A 23695-nucleotide genomic window follows, 5' to 3' on the forward strand; every position below is an offset into this window, starting at 1 on the left:
GATTAGTGTGACAGGTTGAGATGTACAGTGATATCTGCAGAGTCTTTGACATCAGTTGGTCCAATGCTAACTTCCATCTTTGTACATTTTCTTCTGTAGATGAATTACAAGACAAAGCAACGCCTACTTGACTCCACAGTAGGGATGGGTATCGTTTAGGTTTTATCCGATACCGGTGCCAAATCGGTACTTTTGAAACGGTGCCGGTGCTCAAACGGTGCTCAAACCGGTGCTTAAAGAATGGAGAACACAAAATTGTTCCAAAAACCTCTCATGTTCAGCTGGTTTTTGTAAAAAGATAACAATGTTAGCCTTTTCTGCAGCTATGGGGCATATATGGTATCGCTCTTGGCTGGAAGCAGTGCTTAAACAATGGAAAAAACACAAACTTTGTCCAAAACCTCTCATGTTTAACTGTTTCCCACTTTTTCTTTGGTCATTTTAGCCTTTTTGGCCAGGGTGAAGGGAGTATCTGCCATCAAACAAGAAGACAGCTGCATGTAGCTATGATGGTGTTTGCTAGTTCACCTTACATGCATTAATGTAATAACGTGGTTAGCCTACTCAACGTAAATTACACACGAACAACATTAAGCTACTCACGCAGAGAAGAACGGCTGCTGCTGCATCATCATCCTCATCATTTCTGCTACACTGGCAGGGCTAGGGGCCAGGACTCTCCTCTTTGGGTTTTTGGGGGATGTTGCTAACTCCGGGTCAGATAACAGGCACCACACCCGCAGTAGATGTGCACGATGTGAGGTCTCGCAGCAAGCTATCAAATACAGCGCATTTCTTGGCTTTTAAAAAAAACCTGCTATGCGTCGCCAGGTGTTTCATCGGATTCGAGGTGTTACCTCCTTTGACAGTATCACAGTATCAGCTTAAAGCACTTGTTGCTGCTGAGTTTGCATCTTTTGCTGTGAAGTACAGCCAGACTTTTGACCGCTTCGCCTTGGACATTTTTAATCTGTAGCTCTGCTCTAAAAGAACGTACGTACCTGGACCCGCCTACTATCCTCGGAAACGTAAAATGATTGGCTAGAATCTAAAGTGTATCACATCTCAGGAAAAAAAAGCACCGAAATGTGCGCTGCTTTTCGGTCTGGTTACTACCGTTTATGTCAGAACCGGTGCCATGACACCGGTACCCATCCCTACTCCACAGTGTGCCGAGGTCACTCCACTGTAGCTACAGTCCTATTCCTGTCCTCACCGGATGAATTTATATTCCTATTCAGGTGGAACGTGGGTACCAGCTCACAGTGTGAGATGCTCGAGAATATACTCCGGTGTCCCGTTATATTATAGATAGCAAGGAGTTTATTAAACTTCACCGAAACAATCTGCAAACTTCATTATTTTTAGTTAGCACATACCTTAGACACTTAAAGCTGTAAGCTAATGATAGTTATATAAGAGCAGATGCTGCTGGTGCAATAAGCTGTACGTTTTACGTCCAATGGATGATGATCTGATTAGTCGACTAATCGCAAAAATAATCGGTGACTAGTCGACTATCAAAATAATCGTTTGTGGCAGCCCTACTGCCCACACCTACAAACAGTCAGACTCCAACCTCCACCATGGCCAAGACCAGAGAGCTGTCTAAGGACACCAGGGACAAGATTGTACACCTGCACAAGCCCATCTCAAACAGGCAGTAGTTTGGTGAGAAGAGATCGACTGTTGGAGCAATTATTAGAAAATGGAATAAAAACAAGACCACTGACAATCTATTTAAAACAATATCAATACCCATTATCTATGACATACTCCTACATGTTTGTGTAATCCATGTAAACATCTGTCATGCCCTTATCTGCTCTACTTCCTGAAAGAAAAAAAGAAAACAAAATGACTCAACAGAATACAGCACTGTCTCCTTAAAAGTAAATACTGCCAGGAGAGAGAGTCACTCTGGCAGAAGTTTATGTTCCAAGTGCTTCTTGTTGATTTTAATGATGTTGAGGCCAGAAGTTGGAGGACCAAGTGAATGTTGGAAAGAATAAGCAGCAGCCTTTACGCTTCTTTCAGAAACCAAGTCTTTCCTCTTTTTACTGACTGTATGTGTTAAGACAAGGTCACTTTTATATAGAAGCAATTTTTTAAAAAAACTAGAAAAACCATGGCTAAGTACACAGGCCACTTAGAGCTTTTCAGAGTGCTTCACATTAAAAGGTTCATTAACAAACACACGACACACACTCATCTGTGGACGCACAGACATAAACGTTTCCGATATTTTGGTTTACAAGGTTACAAGACTCAGCTCACAGCTAGGGCTGGGCTATATCATACCGTTCACAGTAATACCGGTGTAATGTTGGGCAACGATAAGAAAATGAAATATCGCGATAGGTTATGGGTAGAACACGCATGTGCAGTGCCTTTGTTTTCATACGCACATGGCGGAAAAAGCATTTCGGCGACGGAGAATGTGAAGGGCGAAAGCGGATCGTTGAATGAAACCAGAACTGGTTTGTAAAAATGCTGCAGCTTCACTGGTGTGGAACTGGTTTAGCTTTCGTCTGTCAGATACACAACAGAGCACTATTTTTGGTAGAGCATGCTAGCGTTGTTTGGAAAATGCGGCACACTTAAAATCAATCCTTTGATTTTTCTGAAAAGTCTACAGAGCCCCTTATAATCCCGTGTGCCTTATGTATGAACTCTGGTTGTGTTTACTGACCTCGAAACGATTTCACGTACATGACGCTCGAAAATCTGTCAAATGTTTCAGTACGACTTTGCTAAGCTACGAAGCCGCACCGCTTGATGGATTGTCGGAGCGTTACAGTGATACATACTGTGCTTCAACATAATATTACCGTATTGTGTGTGTATAACCTCTTTAAGTTTTGTGGATATTATACATGGTTATACTGAGGATATGTCGGCCAGTTTCCACTGGAAACGCCTTTTGGTTAAACTGTCAGCAAAGAATTTGCACTGTTACATTTTTATATAACTTTAATGCAGATAAAAAACAGCTGCTTGTTTAAGTGAAAATACATTGATGGGTTTTTGTACTAATAAAGTTGAGGAGTTGTAAAGAATTTTGTCTAGTATCAATTATGTCATCAGTTATATCGTTATTGCAAATTTTCAAATGTATATCGTGATAAATATTTTTGGTCATATCGCCCTGCTCTACTCACTACGCAGATATGTCTGTACATGGAAAGAGTATGCTTGAGTGGGTAATCAACCTCATCCACACAGGCAAGATCACGGAAAATCAATTTCCAATGTGCAATTCAAACATGGCAAACAAACAGCTGGTGTATACTCTAATTGACAGTTAAGACTGAATACTCATTTGTATTACTTGTAATACTTACTTCTCTAGGAATCAATAACCAGGATATAACCAGGACCAGCAGGATGCACACGCACACACACGTGCGCACACACACACACACACACGTGCGCACACACACACAGGATTTCATTTTATCACTGAATACATTTCAGGATTGATGAGACAGGCTACCAGTTTGGATGACAGCCTCACCACAGTGCTGTTGTTTGAGCTCCAGTTCTGCTCATTTCTAGTGAAAACCATCCAACAAATCAACATTAGCTGACACTAAAAACAAAAATGAAACAAATAAAATAAAAATGTGAGCGTAAGTACAGAGTCCTGTTGCCTGCGCCAACAACAATTTAATGACACAGTTGTGGACTATTTAAACTGTCTGAATGAAATACATTCAAAGCACAGATGCAGAGTTAGCCAAGACCCAAAGCACAAACATATGTACACACTCATGCAAAAAGAGAGATTTGACACGACTGAGGTTGAATGATTTGGAGAAGAGAGAGAAGGAAAAAAAGGAGACTAAAGGAGATTAAAAACACTCCTCCACTCCTTACAGATGCCCGCCCACTGAGTCAGTGATAACACAAACCGAATCCAAAACTTGGCAGATCGAAACTGTAAGAGCGGGGGATATTCCAGTGACTTAATACAAGAAAATAACAACATGAAAACACTGAATTCTGTCATCATTTGTTGGATCTTTCATGGAAAGACTGCATTATCAAGAAAGCATGCTCCCTGTCCTCTGTACTTTCACCCAGCACATGAAATGTCCCACCAGAGACAAAACTTTGGACTTATGGTATACCCTGTAATTAAGTAATCTGCCGTGTTCAGTTGAGTTCTCACCCTACTGACTTGGATATTGTAGGAATGTTTAGCTTATTTTAGAGTTTAGGAAAGTGTTAGAAGGATATAGAATTAGTGTAAAGACACTGACGCTGCCCTGGATGTAAAAAAAGGCCTGAGTGTGTCATAAGCTTAGGAGTAGATTTCTAGGAGACCCTGCCCCAGTTGAACTGTGAAAGTGAGACAAAGAGAGGTTAATGTTGAGTGGAAATTCCTCAGGGCATGCCTGGGTGGGAGTCTCAAAGTTTGTAACTAAATAACTTTGGTTTGGAAGGGAGATGGACTTTTATGACCCTCAGGAAGGCACGTACATAGAGATATACGCACATAGTGCTTTAACTGTTACGCCCACACATCCACGCGCACACTGACACTCACCTGCACTCACATACACACAGGTACGCGCACACACAGGCACTCACGTGCTCGTGCACATAGACACAGACACAGTTTGCAGCACACCGTGGGGGTTTTATGATAGGGTCGCCCCTACAAAACTGTTTCACAGACAAAGGAGTGATTTTGATTTTGCAGAGGGACGGCCTGGCAAGTCTTCCCTTCTAGAAGATGCATTGTTAGAGTCAATTGTTAAATGTTTGTCATTTTTATGTTTACCATTTGTACATTGTTTTAAGGAATTCTTTCTGTCCTTCCCTCCACAGATTCTTAAGATTCTGGGAGGGGGGCGGTAGTGTTTTTTATCACAGGAGCATCCTTGTGAAGGTCTGTTTGATGTTGGTAAACTTCCTCCCCCCTTGTATGGCTTCACTGTGTTATCTAGGGTGAACCATCATGATGAATAAGTCTCTAGAATTAGCGGGGCTTGTGGAAACACAGACCCAACATGCATGCTTAAATGAAGATGAATAAAGATGAATAAAGTTTTTGTGAAAATGACTACTGAGTCCGGTGCATCTCTGGAGGCCCGAGGAATAAAAAAAGAACTGATTTCCCAACAGTTTATGAGCAGATGTTTTATAGCGAATGCGAATGCAGGAAGCCCGATAAGGGGCAGATCTTGGGAAGTGTTAAATTTCTACCTACTCCCAAAGCTTTCACTAAAACTGACACTGCAGACTGCACCAAGTTATGAATTATCCATCATCAAAAACCAACTCATGACCACTATACTTTTCATATCCAAAACGAAACCAAAATTCCAGGCAAAGGCTCAAATATTATGTACAAGCTGCCGCTACCACAGAAAAACACACTTTAAGTTGTCTAGGCTGGTGGTATTGTGTTGTGAAAGGGAGATGAAGAAAATCCCCGCCTGTTTCCTCACGCTTATTTGGCTTCAGTGGGATTTTTCCATTATAGGAAAACACCTCAGTCCCCAGAATGAGAGCATGAGTGTTCTTGACAAACATTTCCACTAACCAATACAAATACAGAAAACCAATTAGACATGTACTGTACCATACAAACGTGACACATTCCTCACCAAATGCTGTGGCTATTAACCACTGTATTTTTAATCTTTTCCTCCCTTTGTCTAGTTGACTGTGCACTTTGTGGATGAATGAATAAGATTCAACCTGCAATCAGAGCATTTCTCAAAAGACAAAACAAAAAAAAACAACCAAAAAAGTTAAAAACTTTAAAAATAAAATGAACGAATAACATCTGTCTACACCCTTAATCACCAAGAAGAACAACTTTTAGCCAATCTAGTCAGCTGCCCTTATCCCTTGCCTCTGAGCTTTGTGCACGTGAGCACATGTAGTGTGGCACTAAATGATTAACACATCTTCCATAAAACACTGGACCCTCTTGTGCTGCAGTCTATTCTAGTGCACAATCAACAGATTTTATGCACTAAATGGGAAGACGCCACTGCAGAACTAATAACACTAATGTATCACTAATATCACACTAATGTTATGAGTAGACTAAAAGACCCACAGACTCGCATTAATGTTTCAAAAACAACTGCGTGTTGTGTGAAATCGGTTGGAGCTACCGTATTTTTTGGACCATAAGGCACACCGGCTTATAAGGCACATTAAGCGTCTCTCTCTCTCTCTCTCTCTCTCTCTCAAGCCCTGGTCACATGACCTCAGGGACCTGCTGGGAATGTATGGATGTAAAATTTCACTTATATATGTAGGTGCTTGTCTATGCAGAGCCCTGAAAGTCAAGGTCAAAACCTTAAAGTGGATTCTGAATTTAACGGGGAGCCAGTGCAGCTGAATCAGCAGGGGTGTGACATGGGAGGACTTGGAGTACTTGGTCAGAAGCTTTGCAGCAGCGTTCTGAACAACTTGCAGACGCTCCAAAGAGGCTTTACATAAACAAGTAAACAAAGAATTACAATAATCCAGACGAGATGAAACAAATGCATGAATGACAATTTCTAATTCGGAGCAATGGGACTCAGCTTAGCAATGTTTCTCAAGTGATAAAAACAGGAGCGAACCAAAGATTTTACATGAGGATCCAAAGTCAGAGCTGAGTCAATAGTAACACCAAGGCTCCTGATAGACGGTTTGGCAAATGTAGCAAGTGGACCCAAGTTTTCCATAACACTAGGTAAATGGCCTGCATTTGTATAGCGCTTTTCTAGTCCCTAAGGACCCCAAAGCGCTTCACACTACATTCAGTCATTCACACACACATTCACACACACATTCACACACTGGTGATAGCAAGCTACATTGCGGCCACAGCTGCCCTGGGGCGCACTGACAGAGGCGAGGCTGCCGGACACTGGCGCCACCGGGCCCTCTGACCACCACCAGCAGGCAAACACGGGGTTAGTATCTTGCCCAAGGATAGTTGGCATGCAGCCAGGAGGCAGCCTGGGATCAAACCACCGACCTTCGGATTAGTGGCCGACCTGCTCTGCCACCTGAGCTACAGACACCCCGTACAACACTTTTTAGGAGCACAAACAAAAACTTCAGTCTTTTCCTCATTTAGTTGAAGAAAGTTTCCAGTAGGGCTGCACAATTAATCGTTAGAAAATCGCGACCTCGATTCATACTTATGTGCGATCTCATTTCCAAATGACAACGATTTAAAAAAAAAAAAAAAAAAAAAAAAGATGACGATTGTACCGCATCTTGATCCGGGACATAAGCTGCATGAAAACAAGCGCTCACTCTTCCTGCTCAACAAATGACAAGGGCGGAGCCTTATACCACGTGATACAGAAGTCAGCTGGCAGGGAAAAACAACGGAGAGCACGTGAGAGATGACGAAGCTGTAAAGGCCAAGAAAGTGACAGGAGAAAATCCGTCCCGGTCAACCACCCAAACATCAATAACGGGAACCTTATACAGCGCTTCCCTATACACGTCGAACTCCCACAGGCACAAAGAAATTACGGAGGCTATCACTTATCACCTGACCAAAGATATGGCTCCCATCAACACTGTGCAAAACGAGGGATTTAGGAAAATGATCAACACCCTAGACAAACGCTACACAGTGCCGTCCCGCAACTATTTTTCTATTGTTGCACTACCTGCTCTATACACGCAGCGTCGAGCAACGGTGGAGACGGAATTTCAAGCAGTACAACATTTTGCGGCAACGACAAAATGTGAGACATTTGTTGTTTTTATGTTTATTTATTGTTTTTATGTTCAGTCTCAACTGTTACGAAGTTGATGTGCAGTTAATAAGTGCAATAAATATTTATATTGGAAAAGAAAATCGTGAGAGAATCGTGATCTCAATTCTAAGCCAAAAAATCGTGATTCTCATTTTATGCAAAATCGTGCAGCCCTTGTTTCCAGCCATCCAACCTCTAATGGAGTCTATGCACTTATGTAAAATCTGTAGCTTGGAAACATCATGGGGCTTAAAGGAGATATATAACTGAATATCACCTGCATAGCAGTGATACAAAATGTCCTTAAAAGTGCTCAATAAGTGTTGAAGAGGAAGTAAATACAGTAAGAGCAATAAAGGCCCCAAAACTGAACCTTGTGGCACACCATAGGCAAGAAAAGTGTACTTAGAGGTAGCCACAGAAAAGGATTGTTCATGCAAATAGGATTCAAACCAGTCCAAAGCAGCCCGATATACCCACCCAGTGTCTCAGCCGATCTAGCAGAATATGATGGTCCACAGTATCAAAGGCGAAGGTCAGGTCCAACATCAACAGAACGGAGCATTCTCCTGCATCTCATCAAAATGTCGTTGGAGACTTTAAGAAGTGTAGTTTCAGTAGAGTGAGCTCTACGAAAGCCAGATTGGAATTTATCCAGAATGCTGTATTCATCTAGAACAGCTGTAAGCTGCTTAGCCACAACCTTTTCTAAAATCTTAGCAATGAACGGTAATTTTGAAATCGGTCTGTAGCTACTAAGAAGAGAAGCATCAAGCTTAGGTTTTTTTTAACAGTGGGTGAATAACAGCATTCTTCCAATAAACAGGGACCTGACCAGAAACCAGTGAGGTATTGATAATTGTGAGCACACAGGGACCAACAGACTGAAAGACATTTTTAAACAAAGATCCAGGTAAAATATCAAGAGAGCAGGAGGATGCTTTCATCGAATTAACTAACTTGACCAGCTCAGGTAAGGACGCAGGTAAAAATCTTTCTAAAATTACAGGCCTAGCTTGAGTTGGAGCAGACAAGAGAGACACAGAAGGAGAGAAACTGTTCCTCACGTTACTGACTTTTTCAACGAAGAAAGAAAGAAATTTTTCACAATCTTCATTTGATGAAATTGGGACAGCATGTGGAGCAGGAGCAACAATATCACTAATGGTGTCGAATAGTACCTTAGGGTTACCTCTGCTCTTAGACACTAAGTCTGAGAAATAGGACGCCCTCGCATCTCGAACTGAAGTGTTAAAAGAGACTAAAAGGTCCTTTAAATGAAGGAGATGGACATGCAAACGCGTTTTCCTCCATAAACGCTCAACCTTATGGCAGCAACGCTTTAAGAAGCGAATGCTGTCATTTATCCAGGGAGACGACTTTGAAACCGGAGCTAGTCTAGCTTTGACAGGACAAACATTGTCTAAAATAGAAAGACAATGATTATTAAAAAGATTTGTTAAAAAATGAACATCGTTATAAGGAGATAAAACTAAATTAAAGGCATCGGAAAATTTAACAGCAGTAGAGGAATTTAAGATGCGAGAGCTAACCACACGTCGAATAGGAGAGAGGGACAAATGAAAAGACAGATTAAAAAGAAAACAACGATGGTCCGAAATAAAAATGTCCTCAGTACAAATAAAATCAATGTTTAAACCTAAAGTAAAAACAAGGTCCAGTGTGTGTCCTTTGGTGTGTGTGGGACCAGACACATGCTGAGTAAAATGAAAAGAATCCATGACGCTGAGGAAACCTCTGGCAAAGAGGTCAGAGTCATCATCAACGCGTATATTAAAATCCCCGACTATAACCAGTCTGGACAGCTTCGAAGTCGAGGATAAAAAGTCACTGAACTCCTTTAAAAACATACCGTTTAGGCCAGGTGGACGATGCACTACAGCGCAGTAGAACAGTCTCTCCTTATACTGTTGATTTTTCTATAAGAAGACAATCTGACTTAGTTGAAAGTCAGGTTAAGCAAGACCTACTTAGAGTTTACAGAAGTCTTCAGGAAGAGGTTCTTATCCATGTCTGTGTGTGATTTTTAAGACATGCAGATAACACAGTAACTATTATCTCAATGAGTATAAAATGGAATTACTACTGTTTAAACATCAAATTGGTTGCTGGGAAAGGATAAGACCCGTTACATCATGCTTTCATTTTACTGCGATGTTTTCAGTTCCTTTTAACCTGCAGTAGTTTTGAAGACTAATTATTTTGTGCGTCCTAATTTCCATCCGTGGCAGCACTTTGTACACTAAAAATAAATAATAGGATGCAGTTTCATGCACCTCCTGCTATTGAATAATGCGATGGGCTTGCTGTCAGGATGTCAGTGGGTGGGGGAGACATTGTGGAATAAAATGTACGTCAGCTTTTCTCCAACAGAAGATTTATGTGTTGCTCATGAACGTAGTCACTGCTGCAGTCCCAAAGTGGAGCCACAGGTCTTACAGAAGAAGGCTTACTGGCGTCTGAAATCCTTCAATTGTTTCCGCTTCCACTGACACCAATTGACATTGTCATAGCTGTGAGTGTTGCCACGGCCCACAATATCTTTTACTTTATTCCAACACTTGCAAAGGCAGAGGGAGCAGTACAGAAACACTGTTTTAATGCTAGCATGGAGAAACTTGAACAAAGTTCATAAAAACAAAAAAGAAAACCAGAGTGAAAACAGCTCAAGGAAAGAGGGCAGCAGAGTTGTTCGATACTTCGCGACCCTTGAGCCCTCACTGCTGAACTGCACCTGCCTTCCTCCCACCCTGTTGACAGCATTTAGCACCATGACAAGTATCATTTTGAGCTAAAAAGCTTCTGCTGTGGACGTAACCTTACAGCTTAGACGGTTTGGGAGTGAGACCGGAACTCTTTCTCAAAATGCAAAGTGACAGTTGAACTGGAAACGAACCCATGCTAACACAATTATTAGCATATCAGTAGAATAGAGTAGTTAGGTTTGTGGTTGAAACCTCAAACTGTTCCTGTGTGAAGTTTGCCTGCTCTCCCTGATGACCTGACTGGAAAGCAGTAGGAAATCTCCCAGTTCAATTATAACTCGCTTCAGTGACAGTGAAAGTTATAGTTTAGAATAGTTTCACTCAAATCCTGATGAGGAAGATGGGGTCATTAATTGCACCATCAGTTAATGCTGTGGGATAGAATTAAAATTCACCCCTCAAACTGCGGAGCTGGTCTTATACTCTGACAGTGCTCTCGCTGTCAGCCAAGGTCTCAGTCACGCAGGCCTAGAGACTGGTTAACCACCACCTGGTAATCTGACTGCAAGTGAAAAAAAATGCAAAAAAAATCCCTTACAGATTTCAGGATAATATTCTTCAACACAAAAACGCTGCAGAGAAGAACGGAACATGATCAAGAAATGCCAAAGCCAACCCAGGACTGTTCCAAATGGAAAGACATTCAATTTCATAGAAACCATCTATGTCCACTGTGAACGACCATCTTTGAACAGAGGCGCTGGCTTACGACACCAACTGTGTCTCTATAATCCAGTTTCGAGATCATTTCCCAGACGCCTTAATGCCCACTCACACCCTGGGCCTTTTGACTTCAGGAAATCATATGATGGGGTGCGGCTAGGTTTCACAGTGAGCTCACCCGAAACCCTGGCTGACTGTGACCTACACCTATTTTCACACCTTGACTTGTGCGATAAGGTAGAGGATCAACGGGGGGTTTATGACCCTCTTGGGGAGACACTCCACCATTTGACCCTAAAACTGAAAGCTTCTCAGATAAGAGGTGAAACGTCTTCAAGTAACTTTAAGAAGTTCAGATGCCTTTTTTTCCAAGCTCCTTAGACTACGATCACCTGCATGACGGAGAACCTTCACAGACTAAACAGTGAGACTTAAATCACATCTGATGTACATCAGACTAGAGTCTGTAAGGGCAAGATGGTCTAACATGGTGTCAAGACTACATGCATACATCGTATATACACACGAGATTCTAGCGAGTTACTTTGCCCTATCTTGAGACAAGTGAGGGCAGTTTCACACTAATCAGACACACACATCTTGCCCAGCATTCCTACCTCTGCCGGGATGTTCCAGACAAGTCTCTGAGGTTGGGGTAGAGAAGGCTCCACATCACCTTTACAGTGGCCGTCCTCAGTGTAGCCTAGCTGGAAGGCATCTGTGGCCAGCGTGTACTGGAGGAAAAAAATAATAGTGAAGGAAAAGATTATTGAGATTTAGTATGAGAGTTAGCACAGCCATACTTGCAAAAATGTACCCTATTATAAAAGGGGGGAAAAAGTTTTTGTTTTTTTTAATGGATGACAAAAATACAAGAGAGATGATGAGTGCTTGAAAACTCAGCATAAGCATTTTTTAAGTTGCTGCTAATGCACTTGATTAACTGATTATCTACAATTGTTAATCAGTTAAATTGGTTAACATTAAATGTTACATTTCATGACAGCCCAATTACAAAAAGACGGAACTAATTTTTGGAAAAGTTGCCAGGAGGAAGTCTGTTCTCTCTAAAAAGCAGAGTTAGGTTTGCAACACTGCATCAAACAAACCACAAAATCTGTGACAAGCTGGACTTATTAAGCCAGAATCAACAGCGCAACATTTGGAAACCTTTTATAGACAGGAAACTACAGAAAGTCTAGATTTTTTGGATTTTCAGACTAAACCAGATAACAATGGTAAGACCCTTGTGCATAATTAAGGCTAGCTGGCAACATCAAAGCTTAACAAATGAACTCAAGGATCGAATATTTCTTTATCACTGGCCAAAAGAAGAAGCTACTTAAAGTAGAATATTTAAAATGAGCTCAGACAAACATGATGCATTCATGTGTATGTGATATACACATGAATGCACTCTATTCGTTTCAGCTGCCCGGATCATTGGCTGCAGCTAACCCTCTCTATTCCAGCACACCAACCGTCTGCACGTCCTCCTTTCACTACATCCATGAAGCTCCTCTGAGGTCCTCCTCTTCTCCTCCTGACTGGCAGCTCCATATTTAACATCCTATATTCAATGTTCCCTCTAATTTTTCATGTGTGTGACCGAACACACAAACTCCCTGAGCGTCTCTTGGACCACTGTGAGCGACAGCAGATGTGTGCACTGTGGTCACGCCGGCATCGAATCCATCCAAGTTACATGGTTTATTAAAATAATCAAATTACAGCATTTACATTTATGTTAGACGACTTTTAATTAACTGCTTTAGCCCACTTACAAATCTTCTTCATGTCCTGTGTAGCATGTTAACACTATTGGAAGTAAAAATAACTTTAACTCCAATTTTGAAAACATTACCTAAAAATGCAGCCAAGGCGTTTTTTTAAATAAACATTTCAAACTATTTACAGAACAATCAGCTGTTCTGCATCAAATCTGATGCCACACAAATTATTTGTGCCGCTCCAAAAAAATAATTTCTGTCCACTATGAGATGAAGGAGAACAGCAGCCTGATACCTGCAGGCCTGACAGCAGCAGATGTGTCACTGCTGTAACACCTGTAACACTCAGCAGGCGCCTCATTGTTCTGACACACACAACAAAACTATTGACTACACTACACACTAACTACACACTAACTACACACTAACTACACAAGATTTGTGCTAAACGTCACAAATCTGTTAAATCTCAAAACACCGCCGTCACTCCTAAAACTTCCCCCTCCCTAAACAACATGTTGCTATATCATGTTTTGATTGGTCGACATGGTACATTTTTCCACCAATAGGAAAGGTTGTTTTTGTTTTTGCTCACAGGCTTTCGAGCGTTTTCCTTATAAAACGCCGTTTTTACCGTTTCTTCCCGCAGTAAATATAAACAACGACAGTATTCAGGAAGAAAACAAACATTGCAGATATTTTATCATAACTCTGGTTTTACGTGGCCGATCAACACAATTTAAAAACTGGTATAAAGTCCAAACTTTTCCCGTCAGTTGTTCCGTCTGTCCTGCTCACATCTCCAATGGTTGTACACGTTGTCATTAACGTGGCTTCACTCCACATCAGCCGCTTTGCCAGCTAAAACACCGGTGTCGCACATAAGGACGCTGTCATAGCCTGTCAGCGACGTTGATTAGCTGCGTATATACGAATGTGAATCGCATTATTGGCTGGACTGTGGGATAAGGTGGCATCGTTCTAATCCCATACAGGAGCAGCCAGTCACTGACTAACACTGCAAAACAGGATTGTTAAAGTTTTAACTTTGATTTCAGTTCAGGTTAGATTTTTTTTTGTGCGCAACGCAGATTTTCTGTGCGCAGAGACGTGTCAGCAGTGCGCAATCAGAGGGTAGCTTAGAGGGAACATTGCTTATATCTGATATATCCACCATCTCTCCCCTGCACATGTCCAAAGCATCTCAACCTTTCCTCCAAAATGCTCGACCCAAGCGGTTCCTCTGACGTACTCATTTCTAAATCTGTCCAATGAAAATTCCTCTTTTGGCACCCCATCATACGCTTTCTCAGTGCAGCTCCTTCTGACATTCTCCACCATCCACCATCAAACATGCAGTTTAAGGTGCTCTTTCTCAGCGTGAAACCATACTGCTGCCTAAAGATAATCTCTGCTCTCCTCTCTTCTAACCCAGGGTTAGAAATATTCATTCTTAAACATCATCATGTAACTGAAACACAGATTTCTGCAGTCTTAGTAGTTTTGCTTCTTATATCAAGTCAAATTAATAAATGCTGCTAATATTATCAGATAGCATGTTTTAGTCTTGCTTTTATCTCACTGTGGTAAAAATGGTGGGTGTTGAAGGCCATTAGTTCAAGTCTGATTGTGTCCCTGTAAGTGTCACTTCCTCTTTGCTGTGCTTTCTAAGATAATACTGTAACACAATCAGATTCTTTTAACACAGCCAGTTCCTGGAACTGGCTCCATCTGGAACTTTCAACTTGCAGCTGTGCCATCCCTGTGTGATAAATGCATGTCAGCACAAATTCAGAAATAAGACCAAGGATCACCTCCCAAAGGTGCGCTACAGTTGGTGCATCAGCCCAGGAGTGCTCTGCATTCAGCCCATTCTTCCCATTCTTGTAGATCACAACGGAGAAGGATTTATCAAACCACCTGGGAGAGGAGAGAAGATAAAGCATAAAAGGAGATGCGTGTTGCCACAGCTTGTGTAAAGGTTGACACCCGAGTCGAGTCGCAGATGCAGAAATAAGAATCCTGGCTTTAGACCAGACAAAACAGATTGGAACAGGGCAGGTCTATAACCAGTGTCACAACAACAATGATACCGATGCCATGCAGATATCCATGCATCTTATTTTTCCTTGTATTCTTAAAACGCATGTAGTTTAGACGACTACCCTGCGAGACAAACTGCTCCACGCACCATCCCCCGCACAGAAAGCTTTAAATCTGTCAATCCTTTCTGTCAAGGTTTCCTGTGTGGAGTCCGGATCAGCCTCAGGTGTTTGTTTGGTGTCTGTAGCTGAATTTCAATGAAGAAAGTAAAGGATTAAATAAAGGATTCATCACAATCCTTTATTTTTACATGTCTGACAGTGGTTTTTGTCACCATCACATACCAAAGGAGAATCCTTGGCAGCCTGAGGCCTGTGAGAAGTGGAGTAATCACAGACATGTTGCTGCGGAGGAATGTTTCTGTGACCTCAGTCCTGAACTCCTAGTAATGCACATTTATTCTCCAGAGATGTAATTATTACTGTTAGCATCATCTCCATTTTAACTGCTGTGACACAATGACTTTGCAACTTCTGGGACAAATAAAGTCGTCATTATCTTGGTTGTATATAAGTAACAAATTCACAATGATAGCAATCACTGGTTACAGCCACGAGCAACAGGAAGTGCAGAACATGATAAATTCAAGATCCAAAAGAATGTTCCAAATGCATCATGCAGATTTCTTTGTGGGGCACTTTGGGCTCCTTAGTACACACAAAGCATTTATCACCAGTGCTCTTATCTTCTATCGGCTACTTTCAGCAGAACAGGCCACATGAAAGCTCATCTGTATCGAACTCTTTTTGAAGATGGCAGTAAGTTTAGAGCACCATCTCCACAGTGCGTGTGGCTGCTTGTGTGCGCATGTGCCACATGGAAAACATGCAGCAGTCTGAGGATCAAAACCAAAGAAAAAACATTTTTGCGTCCACACCCCTCTGGTTGTATTTTAGGGAAAGCCATGTTCCATGTTCAGTTTTTTGCCAGGTGTGACTCACTGAGCAGCTTAAATCACGTTTACACCGTTTTGTAAGAAAGATGACTAGATACACATAGCAGCTGTCAGCATCTGTCATAAGACAACAAAAGCTAAACATTAGAAACTGATTACTAGGGCTGGGCTATATCATACCGTGTCACGGTAATACCGGTGTAATGTTGGGCAACGATAGGAAAATGAAATATTGCGATAGAATATGGGTAAAACACGCATGCACAGTGCCTTTGTTTACATACGCACATGGCGGCGACGCAGAATGAGGAGGGCGAAAGTGGATCATTAAATGAAACGGATGAACCAGAATTGGTTTGTAAAAATGCTGCAGCTTCACTGGTGTGGAACTGGTTCAGCTTTCGTCTGTCAGATACACAACAAAGCACTATTTTTGGTAGCGCATGCTAGCGGGCCGTTGTTATTACCCTGATTTTTGGAAAATGCGGCACACTTAAAATCAATCCTTAGATTTTTCAGAAAATCGACAGAGCCCCTTATAATCCCGTGTGCCTTATGTATGAAACTCTGGTTGTGTTTACTGACCCTCGAAACGATTTCACGTAACACGGCGCTTGAAAATTCTGTCAAATGTTTTAGTACGACTTTGCTAAGCTACGAAGCCGCACCGCTTGATGGATTGTCGGAGCGTTACAGTGATACATACTGTGCTTTCGAACATAATATTACCAGGGCGTTGTGTGTGTATAACCTCTTTTAATTTTGTGGATGTTATATCATGGTTATAACTGAGGATATGTCGGCCAGTTTCCACTGGAAATGCCTTTTGGTTAAACTGTCAGACAGGAATTTGCACTGTTAAATTTTTATATAACTTTAATGCAGATAAAAAACAGCTGCTTGTTTAAGTGAAAATACATTATTAGTGCAAAAAAAACCCATCAAAGTTGTGGAGTTGTAAAGTATTTTGTCTCGTGTCAATTATATCGTCAGTTATATCGTTATCACAAATTTTCAAATGTATATCGTGATAAATATTTTTGGTCTTATCGCCCTGCTCTACTGATTACTATATTTTTGTTTCACTTCACTAATCTCCTGCCATCCTGTGTACTACTCTGTTGGTATTTCAGGTGAAACCAGCCATTATTATGTACAAATCTTGCCACGCTAACCAGTTTGTTTTTGACACGATTGAATGAACTGACAAAAGACACCAAAACAAAGCATAAAAAGTGTCTAGCAGAGGTGGAGATGTTTGGTGTGTGTGCAGGCATGCGTGTGGAGTACTCGTCCACTCTTACAATCTGAGCTCAATAGTTTAGTAAATTCAGTCCATTTTTTGCAGTATTTATCAAATTTGTCCCTATTAAGTGTCCAAATCAAAACAACAGTCACCTCGTGGCACTTTATACTGCGAGGGAAACCCCCTACAAGAAAGTCCAATGATATGAGCTTATGAGCTAGCACTTGGCAACAGTGGGAACACTCTCCCCCTGCAACTAAGGCATGGGGTGTTAAGGGTCATGTGACTCAGCCCTAACTATATGCTTTATAAAAATGGAAAGTTTAAACCTAATCTTAAATGCAGAGAAAGTCTCCGTCTCACTAATCCAAACTTGGAGCTGAAGAGGGGCCTAAAGGCTGAAGGTGCTACCTCATCCTACTTTTAAATATCCTCGGAGGCACTGAGTGAAGTACTTGTTTGGAGTAACATGGTACTTTCAGGTCTTTACAATAAGATGGACCACGATTAGCCAAGATCTTATATGCATGGAGATAAAGATCATTTTTCCTATGTGGAAAACATCAGCATCACATTACATCATTCTTACATGGACGGACTATGAAGCGATCAGTTGCCACAGCATTCCCAGAGCATTCCCTTGGGTATGTATTCTACTCGAAGTGGTGATGTGATGAAGTATCTTTTGTCTCCATGATGAACCAAATAATGCTACAAATCTACCTTCACTTTCCAATTTTTATACAATGCTCACTGCAGTTGGGCTCTTGAATTAAGACAGAAGTCACTACACACAGTTTTACATATACCAGGTTCATAAACACCACCCACACAGGTTCCTTGGTGACCTCCTCACCTGTCATAACATTTCCCATGAAGCAGAGACTTGGCGTAGCTGTCCAAGTTCCCCTCTGGGTCATCTCCCCTCATGCCTTGCTCCTCGTCGTCCAAGGTTACAAAGAACGCCGCCCTCTCAATGGTATCCAGCGATCTCTTGTTGACCCCAGAGCTGAAGTACTGCTTCCTCATCTGAGCCCAAGGGATTCTGGGAGGACATGACATGTATATATTATAAATCATTGTTTTGCTCACGGGTCAGCAAGTCTTTTTGCACAATTGTCCTAAAACAAAGTACTAAAAGAGCCTCGGAAGTGGAGAAAGTTCACAGAAGGCTCAACTCAGCGGAAACTGCAGACGCTCCATAACAATCATGAGAAAACGTACTTCACTAAACACTGCATCCTTCTCAAGTACTTAGTCCACTCTAAGATAACTTAAAACAATCTGAAAACTCACAAAACATCAAACTACTGTTTCCATCAAGCAGACTGAAGCTTCCAACAAAGTTTCCACACAGTCAAAGACATCAGCATGTGATGCAAATGTCAAAATCAGATGACAGTTCTTGGACAAAAGCCCAGTGATGTTTTCTAAGATCTCGTACTGTGTCCGAGTTGCTGGTCGGCTCACTACTTTAGTAATACACACAGCTTGACGGACGGGCCATTAATGCAAAGGCTCATTGGACTGTTCCTGCTAAGCACGTTGGTGGCACTTTTCACACTTTGTTTGCTTTAAGCCATGCATAATGTGCAGGCAGCACAATATCCAGACTGTAGTTCTGATGTCATTTCCATCTTTTTGTTAATTATGCACAATACTGATCATACCAGAAAACAAACCAGCACGAGACTAGTAACAGGATGGGAGCGCCTGCTAAAGACACCCAGTCTAAAACAGATTTAACACACGCAACAATATTTAGCTTTAATCACAACAGGGAATCCTGAAGAGAGGGAGACGTGCATATATGCCAAGTCTTAATGGCCTTTGGAGAAAAGTGCAATTGAAAGTTAAATCATGTGAGCTTTTCAAAGAAAATCAGTATGCATAGATTTCTATCAGTGAGGGCATTAAGAAACAACACACTGACATGTGGGTGTTTCGTGTGGTTTTTTTTTTTTTTCACATGTCAAAGGCAAACAGTTCACCAGCACACTTATTTCTCATGATTGCCAGCACAAACACACATAGGCTATGACTGAACAAAGGCACATGTCCTCATTTCCTTCACAATCATGAGTTGGGTTTGCCAAAATTCAGCATCCTATCACAACACCATGTCTCGTAGGATCCTAACAATCCATTTGCTGATACACGTTAGCTTTTGCACTCTCTCCTTCTTGGTTTTGTTTTTGTTATGCTTCTACATCTTAGGAAAAAAATCTAGACATGTGTGTACAACAGACATTACAAATACAAACATGCATAAACTTGAAGAGCTGATCCCTACATTTCTTTTCTTCATCAGCAAGCCCAAACCATCACGCAGTTTTATAGATGATGCTGTGTGCTTTGGAGTTTTCCAATCTATTCTTGAGGCTTTACTTTCATGCAGTCTTCTCTTTATGGTAGACTCTGATATCGATACGCGTACCTCCGGGAAAGTGTTGTTCACTTGGTTGGCTTTTGTGAAGCGGTTTCTCATAACCATGGAAATGACTCTTGGATCAACCATAGTTGTCTTCCGTGGGCGTCCGGGTCTTTTTGCGTTGCTGAATTTAGCAGTGCTTTTTTTTTCCCTCTCAGGAAGTACCAAACTGTAGATTTTGCCACTTCTAACGTTATAGCAAATTCTTGCATAGTTTTTTCTGTTTTAGCAGCTTAAGGATGGCATGTTTCCCGTGCATGGAGAGCTCTTTTGACCGCACGTTGTTAGTTCACAGAACGTTGCTTGCATTTGGAAGATCTAACTTGGCGGAGGGTGGCACATGTTAAGGAGCTGAAAACTCAAAACTCAAACTTAAAACTGGGTACTCTCAAATGAAAGCTGAGTCTACACATTAAGTCCATTGTATAACTCAGACCTTCCCAAAGTGTGGGGCCCGCCCCCTAGCACTAGCATCCCCCAGGCTTCTACCTTTCTACCTATAAAACCCGAGAGCAGCCAAATGGCTGGTAGGCTTTTAGCTAGGCTTTAGCTTCAGCCAAGTGGAAGCTAAATTGTCTAGTCATTCATATGTAAATTGGGTCGTTATCTGGGAATTCTGGAGGGAGGGGAGTGGGGGTGTGTGATTGAGGGCGTGGGGGAGCTGCTAAAAGCTGTGCACTTCCTTTTGTGTTTCATCTTGATGCATTCTCAATCATCCAGGGAAATAAATCTCCAAAAGTCACCAACTTGGAGTGTTTCAGTTTGCCATCTTAGGGAGAAATCAACACACATGGGTGTAGGTCCTTTGTTGCTGAGATTTATTGATAAAAACAGTACAAAAAACCAACCATTTGTACACATATTTACAAATAATAATAAAAAGTGAGTGAGTACAATTCAACATTTTCAGCAATCACTCACAATCCTGGCACTGCCATGGTATCTGTAGTCTGCATTTACCACATGTGTATCTTTTGCAGTGAACACATCGCACAGTGGCATCGCAAAGTTTGCTGCAATTTCCAGTGTGTGGGGATCATTTGTCACCAACTGCATCACGTGCTACAACCCTGGTCTACATATCACCGTTGATGAACAGCTTTTCCCATCAAAGACTCGGTGCTGTTTCCTGCAGTATACTGCAAGTAAACCTGACAAGTTTGGGATCAAGTTTTGGGTGGCTTGCGACCTAAAATCCAAGTACATTTGCAATGTCTTCCCATATCTTGGCAAGGACCCCAATCGTCCCACTGGGGAGAGACTTTCTGAAAATGTAGTAATGAGGCTGATGGAACCATTCCTAGACAAGGGCAGAAATGTCACCACGGACAATTTTTTCACATCGCTTTCACTTGCACAAAAACTTCTTAGACGGAAAACCACCATCCTCGGCACAGTCAACAGGATTCGCAGGGAAATTCCTCAATCCACTAGACAGACAGATCGCAATGAATTCACCACTCAGGTATGTTACAGGTCTTTTGTGGTTCTATGTTTATGTGTTTCATTGTGTGTAAAAGGGCTATGGAAATAACAATTTATCTTATTTCTTAGGTGTTTTCAACCTCTGCTGCCACGCTGACGGCGTATGCGGCCAAACGGAAGAAGACAGTCTATATTCTTAGCAGCATGCACAGCGTGGTTCAGACTGATAACACCACCAAAAGGAAGCCAAACACTGTCTCCCTTTACAACAAAAAGTGTGGCGTGGATGTGATGGAGATGGTTCGGGAGTACACTGTCCGCAAAGGAACACGGCGCTGGCCAGTCGCTGTGTTTTATAACATGATTGACATGGCAGCACTGAATGCACATGTGCTGTATCAAGCATGCACCGGGACGAAGGAAAGACGGGTGGACTTCCTGGTGGCGCTTGCAACAGAGTTGGCTCACTCTCATGTAGCTGCGAAGAAGGCAAGAAAAGAACAGTTGCTTCGGACACAACCCTCCACACCTAGCCCTGGAAAAAGAGCCACGTGTCAGGTCAAACACTGCAAGAACAATCATGCCACTGTGCGATGTGTTCACTGCAAAAGATACACATGTGGTAAATGCAGACTACAGATACCATGGCAGTGCCAGGATTGTGAGTGATTGCTGAAAATGTTGAATTGTACTCACTCATTTACAAATAATAATAAAAAGTATGTGTACAAATGGTTGGTTTTTTGTACCGTTTTTATCAATAAATCTCAGCAACAAAGGACATACACCCATGTGTGTTGATTTCTCCCTAAGATGGCAAACTGTAACACTCCAAGTTGGTGACTTTTGGAGATTTATTTCTCTGGATGATTGAGAATGCATCAAGATGAAACAAAAGGAAGTGCACAGCTTTTAGCAGCTCCCCCACGCCCTCAATCACACACCCCCACTCCCCTCCCTCCAGAATTCCCAGATAACGACCCAATTTACATATGAATGACTAGACAATTTAGCTTCCACTTGGCTGAAGCTAAAGCCTAGCTAAAAGCCATTTGGCTGCTCTCTGGGTTTTAAAGGTAGAAAAAGCCCAATGTCAGTCCGTGGGGGTTTAAGTGCTCTAGGGGGGAATGAAAACGGTAAAAAAAAAAAAAAAACGCTTGGACACTGCTAGCACGGGGCGCCCACAGAAACGCAAAGCAGGAGATGAAGCATCGCTGAATATGTTTCCAAACCAACTTCATTCTAAGCCGAAGACTTGAAAATATGGTGAAGCAAATCTGCCCTTTGGCTTCACCTGCACAAGTGCCGAGGTAGGTCTCCCTGCAGGATTAGTTTTTCCTGTGTCGAGAGCAGCGCCGGGCTGTTTAAATCACGGACAAACAGTATCCCACAATTGTTTATGTTTTTCAACCCATTTTGCACAGAGAGACATTTTTTGAAAAATGTATTGACAGCAATGTTGAATATTATTACACATGAAAAAAACAACTACACGTAAAATAATCACACCATGATGCCTCTGCCTTTGTAAATGGAGGGACAGTAACTGCGTGTAAAACCTGCAGACAGTCAGATTAACAGTATTTCGTCTCTATCTGCCATTCTGCAATTCATCTCATGTAAAAAATAACGTGGCGCACAGCTGACGTGAAAAAAAGGCACATACCTTTGACGTTGCGTGACGAACTCTGTATTCCTCGTCCACACGTAAACGCAAAAAAGGAGTTTAAAAAAAATCTCCGTTTTCGGTGATTTGAAACGCCGTTTACGTGGACGAAACAGCTGCGTTTTCAAAAATACCCGTGTAGGTGCAGACGCAGCGTAAAACAGTTTATTTTATTACTACCCGTAATTTACTAAATGTTTGAGGTGTGAAATAAACCGAAATGGAGCAAAATATGGTTGTGTGTGGTTGGAGGATGTGTGCGTGCGCGCGTGCACGTGCGAGAAGGGGGGGGGGGGGGGCGCGAACATTTTTCTTGTAAAACAAGGGGGGCCCAGCAAAAAAGTTTGGGAACCTCTGGTATAACTAATCATGTGTCAGTAAAGAGCTCTGATTAGTATATTATGGTGCCATCCAGTGGTCGCACTGTAGCTGCCTCTGAGCAACCTGCTAAATATAAAGACAGCAGGTTCAAACAGCTTTATACAAACTGGCTGTGTTTCAGTAAAGAAATAAAAAAAATTGAATTATTTTAATGAAAGAAAATAGTTTATTTTAACCTTAAAAGGTTTATTCAGTTTTAAAGAACCTCTTATCAATAAACCTTAAATACAGACTAGAACCTGTTCATATGGACACAGTCTGTTTGACCTGCTCCCCTCAGGCAGGAGGCTCCGGTCCATTCGCACCAGAACCTCTCGCCATAAGAACAGTTTCTTCCCCTCTGCTGTTGGACACATGAACAATAACCGTATGACTGTCCCCGCCACTAACACATGACCCTACGCTGTGTTCACTGCATCATTCCATGTTTGGCATTGATCACCACCTGCACTCATGTATATATCTTTCTACATAGCACTCTTAATTCTTATTCTCATGTATATATCTCATGTATATCTCATGCACATATCTTTCTACGTAGCACTCTTAATTCTTATATTCTCATGTATATATCTCATGTATATCTCATGCACATATCTTTCTACGTAGCACTTTTAATTCTTATTACTACTTTTA

The 23695-nt window shown here is 41.7% G+C and overlaps 1 protein-coding gene and 1 long non-coding RNA gene across 2 annotated transcripts in view; both read right to left on the bottom strand.

The window, feature by feature from the left end:
• The window catches only part of cpt1a2b (carnitine palmitoyltransferase 1A2b), a 62487-nt gene that overhangs the window by 12558 nt on the left and 26234 nt on the right, over positions 1-23695 (bottom strand). The window contains exons 11-13 of the mRNA XM_040037212.1: positions 18013-18201; positions 14727-14832; positions 11800-11916 (exon numbers count right to left, since the gene is read on the bottom strand). Coding sequence (XP_039893146.1) covers positions 11800-11916; positions 14727-14832; positions 18013-18201 — 412 coding nt within the window. The remainder of the gene's footprint in view (positions 1-11799; positions 11917-14726; positions 14833-18012; positions 18202-23695) is intronic.
• On the bottom strand, positions 13992-14720 carry LOC120736883. The gene is made up of 2 exons (XR_005696632.1): positions 14165-14720; positions 13992-14089 (listed from the first exon to the last, which is right to left on the bottom strand). It is a non-coding gene; the product is annotated as an uncharacterized LOC120736883 (long non-coding RNA).

This window comes from Simochromis diagramma, unplaced genomic scaffold (genome assembly GCF_900408965.1).
Source record: "Simochromis diagramma unplaced genomic scaffold, fSimDia1.1 OVJJ01000516.1, whole genome shotgun sequence".
In the NCBI taxonomy this organism is placed as follows: domain Eukaryota; kingdom Metazoa; phylum Chordata; class Actinopteri; order Cichliformes; family Cichlidae; genus Simochromis; species Simochromis diagramma.